This window comes from Cupressus sempervirens, chromosome 6 (assembly GCF_028749045.1).
Source record: "Cupressus sempervirens isolate cs-2001-9-10 chromosome 6, ASM2874904v1, whole genome shotgun sequence".
NCBI classification, from domain to species: Eukaryota; Viridiplantae; Streptophyta; class Pinopsida; order Cupressales; family Cupressaceae; genus Cupressus; species Cupressus sempervirens.
Window position 1 is genome coordinate 214526816 of NC_143123.1, and position 8596 is coordinate 214535411.

At 28.8% G+C, this 8596-nt stretch overlaps 1 protein-coding gene across 1 annotated transcript; it reads left to right on the forward strand.

Moving 5' to 3' along the window:
* Positions 1-1252: 1252 nt before the first annotated feature.
* LOC149552030 ((S)-8-oxocitronellyl enol synthase CYC2-like) lies at positions 1253-8242 on the forward strand. The gene is made up of 3 exons (XM_089787511.1): positions 1253-1387; positions 1588-1666; positions 6895-8242. The coding sequence occupies exons 2-3, from the start codon at positions 1622-1624 to the stop codon at positions 8041-8043; spliced, it is 1194 nt and encodes a 397-aa protein (XP_089643637.1). The 5' UTR covers positions 1253-1387; positions 1588-1621; the 3' UTR covers positions 8044-8242.
* The last annotated feature ends 354 nt before the right edge of the window (positions 8243-8596 follow it).

An 8596-nucleotide genomic window follows, 5' to 3' on the forward strand; every position in this document is an offset into this window, starting at 1 on the left:
TTTTTAAATAGTAATTTTGTAGCATTGCAAAATAACAGGACGGAAGCGAAGGGATAAGTGTTAGTATGACAAAGGGAAAATTGAGGGGAGAGTGTAGAGAGATGAATCGACATAAAATATCAAACTTTGGGATAGTCATTAAGGGATAAAACAATAAATAATAAGAAGTTATAAATTGATATGCTACATATGTTGCCTATCAACTATACACTTGCACTGGCTTGGTGCAAGTGCTAGTGTTAAACAATTCATCTATCTTATTGGACAGTGATATTTGTACCATGAAATACTCAAAACTGAAGAATAGGGGTTTCATGTTCCAGAGTATCATGAGATTTTTGAATCCTTATTTTTGCTATGTAGATTTTCGTTTCATTCTGTAAACTTTGGAACCTAAATGAGCTTTGGAATATCATGTCTGTTGAGTGGAGTTGTGGTTAGAGCAATGGGTTTAAGAATGAAAAAACATGAATGAAGATCAACAAGTATTCAAAAAACAATGAACTCTTGCCTATCTCAATTCCACTTTAATTTAATGATATTAGGCAATCATTTGCAGATGGATACGATTGTTTCTTAGGAGTTCCCTTGCAAGAAGCACAGTGTCCTCTATATTTCTATAATAATCCAACAAGCATGTAAGTGTCAATTTAGATTTTCCACCTGTCCCTTATGGGTTTACCTTATTGCTCATGGTAAGCACTAAGGTGGCTTGCCTTTGTAAAGTAATCTACAGATAGTAGCTAATAGTTGATCCCAACTTTGTGTTGACAAAACAACATGGTGTCACTCCTCTGCAGAAGGCTTTGTCATGACCTACATGTGCCCTCCTCCTTTTTGGAGAGTGGGACTTTTTTTATTCCCTTTCTTGTTTCATGTGATAAAGGATTTTTTATTCCCTTTTTGGAGAGTGGGACTTTTTTTTATTCCCTTTCTTGTTTCATGTGATAAAGTATTTTTTATTACCTTTTTGAGAGTGTGACTTTTATTTATTCCCTTTCTTGTTTCATGTGATAAAGTATTTTTTATTACCTTTTTGGAGAGTGTGACTTTTATTTATTCCCTTTCTTGTTTCATGTGATAAAGTATTATTTTTGGGTTTTAAATTACAAAGAGGATAATGTCTATCCTCATTCCTCAATTTCTAACCTTCTAGAACTTTTTCAACATTGACTAACTTGTCTCCCACATTGACTAACTTGTCTCCCATTGAAGTAGAAGATATCATATTGAATCTTTTTTCTTTCATAAATCAATGTTTAATTCCACTCAAGGAACTAGACATAAAGCCAACTTCACATAAGTCACCTCATTGTTAACAAGCTCAACATTCTTGATTGTTCAAGCTTTACATTCTTGATTGTTCAAGCTTTATTTTCATTTCTGAGTAAGAGCTCACCAAATTCTTGCAAAATTAGACCAAATTGATTTGTATTTTTTGATGATCTTTATTCATTGTTTGCAAATTTTTTGGACTAGTCTTGCTACTTGCAATTCTCTATTTAGTGGATGAAATAGCAATGAAAATATAGATATTCTACCCATTATGCATCTCCATCTCATGTTTAGGTTTACGTGCTATGGCAGGTTAGCATTCAGGGTTTTTTTTGGATCCCTCACAATGAGTTGGTACTCATGGTGGACAAGCACTCTTGGTTCTAGAGCTGTAAGTGTTATAATTGTTCATATGTTTCATTTATAATCTTGCTTAATGTTTGAGAGATTCAAAGTTTGGACTATGAGATAATCAAAGACAACAAAGTACTTATCAACCCTACTAGCTGTATTGCTTTGCAATGGAACCCAACTCAATCAAAGTCCTTTGTAGGAAACAAATGTTAATTTCATTGAATGTCTCAAAGAGACAAATAATGTTGATTAGGGTTTTAATTTCTAGGAAAGATGAAGCTCTAGCTATAATAAATGTTAATCAAGGTTTTAATTTCTAGGAAATATGAAACTCTAGCTGTAATAAATGTTAATTAGGGTTTTGATTTCTACGAAAGATAAAACTCTTGTTGTAATAGGCTTCAGGTGCTTCAAATATTTAACATGAAAAATATTCGTAAAGATAATCAATTAAAATAGCATAAAGTCTAGGGTCGGTTTGTAAACAACTATTTCTATAAATCAATCAGTTTGAACCATTTTTGGGAGGGGAAATAGATCTGTGTGATTTTGATAAGTTTGTAATCTTTTAGTTTCATATAATTGGTTGTGAAAACAAAAGGATTTATTCTAGCTCTTGAAAAATGACACATATCTGAATTAAAGATAGACTGGTTTGATAAAGAGGGAAAGTGATTAAGTGGCCCTAAGTGCTGTTAAGGTGTTCTGACCCTTTTGTCTTTGATTTAGTGATTAAGTTCTGGATTTGACTCTTGACTTGTAAGCAATCCATGAAAAATTTAACACCAAAATTGATGTTTAATTTTTGTCACTCTTTGCTCATTCTATACATAGTCTGAAGCAAATAATAGAAACTTAGAAGTTAGAACCATTCATCCATAATGTAGAGAAGAGAAGCCTAATAAATCTGTTTAAAAATAGGAATATGTAATTTAATGCTTACTGTGGAACAATCAGAAAGCCAAATCCATTGTGTCATATTTTATATGGTAAATTATATATATCAAAAATTTGGTACAGTGAAATTCTTTAAACAAGTACAAAAATGAATCCTATTTAACTGTTTCTACATGTTAATAATAGTAGTCACATCAAAAGAAAATTTTACATATGTTTGAAAGATACAAAGATAAACATGGATTTGAAACTAAAAAAAATAATAACCAATTATGTTTTTTTGGGTAATTTTTTTTTCTCTTTCATTATCTACTTTCTAAATATTTCTAATTCAAACTTTTCTATCCTCTATTTCTAATTCAAACTTTAGTTTCTATTTTCTATATTTCTAAATATTTTTTATATTTTTAATTCAAACTTTTATATCCTCTAGTTCTAATTCAAACTATAGTTTCTATTTTCTATATCCACATTTAAAGATTATGTTTAGAATTTATTTAATAAGAGTGAGTGCTAAACTTATATTGTGTGCCAATGTCTACTAATGAGAATGGTTCGTTATTATTATAATCAAATAAATTATATGAATCATAAGTTAATCTGTAATATTTTTTAATTTTATAGTTCTCAAATCAGATTTATCTCTAATTTCATTGGTTGAAATGAATATGTCGTATAAGACTTTTTTTTATGGATTAGAAATTTCTATTTTTTAAGGTTTTACTGAGTAATTCTATTAAAAAAAATCAAATTAAAAGAAACTTCTATTTTGTTTTATGTTAGAATAGAAATTTCTCTATGTCAACTCTAATATATTTCATTCTATTATGTGATAATAGTTTTGCTTATTGTTGATATGCTAAAATAGTTAATTTTCTATTAATCCTTATGTAACATAGAGCAGCTCTAATATTTAAATTATTAAAGATTATAGGTTGAAGCTTTGAATATAGCTATTTGCCTTGGAATTCAACTCTTTTTTCTATTATGGTATTTAAATTATATCATTATTGTAATATAATAATGGTTGAAAAGGCTTTGAATATTGACATGATTTTTAAGGCTTCAGGAGTATCTAATGTTTGCTTCATCAACGATAGGTTCAAAATGATTTCAACCAAATTGTTTTGAATTTAGAGTTTTAGTTATGTTCAATTTTAAAGTATTTTGCAAAGTATGATTCAACGCTTCTCCTTTTTCGATTTGAAAATATTTTTTATGCACGCCTCATCACCATGAATTTTGATGGCCTATGTTTGCACAAATCTAGACTAAAATCTAGTACAAGTATTTTATTGGTGTGAGTGATGTGCATTGAATGTGAGAGGCTTAAAACTAGAAATATTTATTTGTCAAATGATGTTAGGTAATATATGAACCATTCTATGAAAAGACCATTATACATTATTGTTATTAATCTAGCTTTTAATAGAAACAGTTTCAAAGATTAAATGGATGCAACATGCAAAGGAGAATGAAAGAAACCAGGAAATAAACTTTAGATATAGATAAAAATTGAGTACTCTACAATACTTTTATTCTTGTATGATTTATTGTCATATATTAAACTGTCACTCACCATTAGTATTGGTATTTAATGATTTATTCACAATGTTATCTTATTTGAATTTAATGAATTGTTTGATCTTAATCAATGAACAACTCAACATGCCCTAAGCCTTATTATGTGTATGAAAGCCCATTTTAGAATTTATTTCAAACTCACAAATTTTTATACTTTCATAAGATTCTATTAATCACAATACTGTATTATATTATAAATTTAGAATATATTATTGTATATTTAAGATAATATTTTTCAGAGTCGAGATAATTTTTGCTCTTTCATAATGATATTAGTAAAATGAAATTGTATTAAATGTAGCTATATAATTAATTGAAATTTTTTTACATTAAGTTTCTAATATCTTCATTTATTTTAGATTTAAATGACATTACTTTTCCACTGTTAGCTTCAATTCATATTATTTATTTCTTAAATTAAATTGAGTAAGTGTACTAGTGCTTATGTAATTTTACTTAGATAATTCATTGATATTTTAATATGTTATCTAGATGCTTATATTTATCATTTTCTTCTCAGATATCTACGATGCAATTTAATTTATTAAGAATTGAATTACAATTTGGTCAGTTAAGAACAATTAAACTTTTTCACTGCAATGTAATCTTTTAAACTATTCATTAACGACAAGTATAGTCACTCTGTCGCACTTGTTTTTCATAAAAGTATTTTCAACTTATGTTAGACAAAAGGTCATCTTGGATTTTGCCATAATTTATTTGTATAAAAGATAAAGTCAAATTTTTGTTTCTACAATTTTTACAATCCTTTTTTATATATTAAGGAGTACTCTACTGTATTAGTTATATGTGTACCATGTGACATATGTATTAATTCCAAATTGTACTTACTTATATAGTAGCAACTACTAACTATAGTTTTTCCTTTTCCACTTTTATGTATGTGGAATTATTTTTAAAGTATGTCTTTTCATATTTGAATATGTCTTGGCTCACTATGTATTTTGAGAAATTTAAGATTGTTCTAACTAAGTTGATAAATTTATTTGTTTTCTTAGAGTTGAATTCAACCTACAATCCTATAGTTTTTTATATTTATTATTATATAAAAATGTTTTAATTAATAAATTTTTAATAATATTATTATTCTATTTATAATTAATAATTATATATTTTATTATTTTTATTTATTGATTTTAAATGATTATTATTATATTTGCAATTGGTCAGTAAATATAAATGCATTAAAAATAACAAGTAGATAATAAAGGAAAGAAAATAAAAATTAAAAAAAAATATTTTTACGTTATAGAGAGTAAAATTAATATTTAATATAGATAATTAAAAAGTAATAATAATTCACAATATTAAAAATTAAATTTAAAAATAATATGAATAAAATCTATTATAGAATTAAATGGAAACATGTATGACTCCAAAAATATCCAATTTTAATAAAATCAACTAATGATTAACTAAACCATCACCTTACTATATAAAATTACCATTAAAAAAATCATTTAAGAGAAGACTTTGAAAATAAAAAATAAAAAACAAGAAGTTTACATTAATAACCTATGTCTACAAGATGTCTAGAATCACTCCAAAATGTAAAACTAGATTACAATTTTCAATCGCATCCTTTGACTATTTGTTAATATACATGTTACACTATGAAAATAAAATATGGAAAACTATAATCTCAATTATTTAGTGTTAGTTGATATAATAAAAATATGTGAAAGTATATGTTTCTTATTGAAAAATAATTATTGTGTCTTTTTATGGTGCAAATACTAGTAAAAATAAATTAATGTAAATTAAAAATATTAATTTTTATATTAATATATTATAAAATGAAATGTTAAATTATGAAACTAAATTATTTTTGTTATGATTTAAAATTTTAGTTATTTATATATTATAAATTTGAATTTTCTTATGATAAAAGTAAACTAAATGTCACAAATATTAACACATACAATCACATTCTATAAAATATGTACTTAATCAACTCAATGCAAATTGTCAGGTGATAGTCAAGCTTACAACTATATAAGTCGAACCTAAAATTCATTAAAAAAAAATTTGAAGCATGCTTTTGATTAATTTTCTTCTGTCAAATATATATTTTCTATCGGCTTATCGTTGTATGTACAAAAATATGCAACTGCTAGTTTAAAATTGTTGTCCAATCTCTACCAATTGACGACCTCCTAACTATTGAGATGAAATCTATAAGACATTATCCAAGTTCCAACACAATAAAATCCTTATTTAGAATCCATTCTGAATTTCTTATTATCGCTTCACATGCTATGACTGTGATGCTCTTAAATCCCTAAATTCTGTTTGAATGATCCCTGCCGAAGAAGACTTATCCCAGATGAGCAATAGAAGCTTATTATGCTAATTTTTGCTTCCTCACAGTTGTGTGTATTTTTATTTTTTTATATAAAGTTTATTTAAGCTCTCATTTTGGACGTAAAAGCATAAAATGTAAGATCTTGTTTACAAAGAGAAGCAACAACCGCTATACTACAGGTCATGCTTTGCTGCATCCATAATTTGCCACCAACAGATTATATTACATAAAGGTATTGTATGAAAATTTGGACATTAACCTATTTTGCATGTCCAGCTTGAAGTAAACTTTGGGAAAATGTTGGTTATAAGGAAATAAGATATATCCTTGCTCTACTAAAAGTCAATTGTCCATTTCTTATCAATAGAACTGAATATTCCATATCACAGAAATAGGAAATAACGAGTGTTGTCATATCATCTAGCAAAATTTTGTATGTGACTTTTATCTACACGCAGGGGAGAATCCAGCAAAATATTGAAGGTTCACAAATAAGATCTGACAAGCAAAGGGTCGCTCTGATCATTGGAGTCACAGGAATTGTAGGCAACAGCTTGGCTGAAATCTTGCCTTTGTCTGACACCCCTGGTGGACCCTGGAAAGTTTACGGTGTTGCAAGGAGGCCTAAGCCTGATTGGTCTCCAGATAATCCAGTTGAATACATTCAATGTGATGTGCTGAACAGGGGAGAAACCCTAGAAAGGATTTCTACTTTGAAGGATGTGACTCATCTGTTTTGGGTTTGTTGGGTTGGTAGAGAGACAGAGGACCAGAACTGTGAAGCCAATGGAAGAATGTTCAATAATGTCTTAGATGCACTACTGCCTAATGCCCAAAATCTTGAACATATCTGTCTGCAGACTGGTTTAAAACACTATTTCGGTTCATTTGATAGTTTGACCAGTGGAAACATTCGGTCACATGAGCCACCCTTTCATGAAGGGCATCCTAGGTTATCCGGGCCTAATTTCTACTACACGCTTGAAGACATACTGTTTGATGCTGCAAAGAAGAAAAGGGGACTAACTTGGTCCATTCACCGCCCTACACTCATATTTGGCTTCTCTCCATGTAGCTTAATGAACATCATTGGTACTCTCTGTGTCTATGCTTCCGTTTGCAAATATGAGGGGCTTCCTTTCAAATACCCGGGCAATAAAATCACCTGGGAACAATTTATGGATGCATCTGATGCTGAATTGATTGCAGAGCAAGAAATATGGGCTGCTGTGGAGCCTAATGCTAAGAACCAGACCTTCAATTGTTCTAATGGAGATGTGTTCAAATGGAAAAGACTGTGGAAGCTCCTAGCAGAGAAATTTGAGCTGGAAATGTTACCATGTGAAGGTGAAGGATTTAGTCTGGCTGAAGCAATGAAAGACAAGGGACCTATCTGGGATGCAATTGTGAAAGAAAACAAATTATACCCTACCAAAATTGAGGAAGTTGGAAATTGGTGGTTTGCAGATTTTGTACTAAATGCTCCATTTGAGTGCGCCCTTAGCATGAACAAGAGTAAGGAGCATGGTTTCTTTGGGTTTCGTAATACAGAATCATCTTTCCTATCATGGATTGATAAGATGAAGTCATCTAAGATTTTTCCATAGATCTGATCTGTGTGCTTGGAAACTATTGCCAGACAGTAGGAAGAGTAGCAGGTCTCGAATAAGCTAATTAGCTGGTATTGAGTCTAGTTGTAATGTTATATTATATTGTATGCTTTTAGACTTCGAAAATACTACTTGTTATGAAGTTTAAGTGAAGTGGTTTAATCTTAAATGAGTAAATAAAAGTTCATCAGCTAAACCTGTGTATTTACCTTAACTGCATCAGAGCCGGTTATATATGACTATTTGTTTATTATTGACAAATTTCTTTAGATATTAACAATAAAGTTAAAAAAATATAACTACTTTCAAAAAGTTAAAAAGGAATGAGGCTGGGATTGTGCCCTAGAATAATAAAAAAGAGTATTATTTTTTTCAATTATTAAAATATTTTAAAAATTAATAATATTTTTGGTCAATAGACATTGGTAATATAATAGTAATTTTAGTTTTCCAAAAGCAAAACATGAACAATCCATCAATCTACACACTTGTTTAGTTGTCAGGCCTTCTGAGAAGGAGGGGCATATCTGTTGCAATATTGGATTGATTC

Coding starts and splice junctions, on each gene's coding strand:
- LOC149552030 (XM_089787511.1), top strand. CDS start 1,622: ATGAGTTGGTACTCATGGTGGACAAGCACTCTTGGTTCTAGAGCT. Junction 1,667..6,894: donor GCACTCTTGGTTCTAGAGCT/GTAAGTGTTATA, acceptor ATCTACACGCAG/GGGAGAATCCAGCAAAATAT.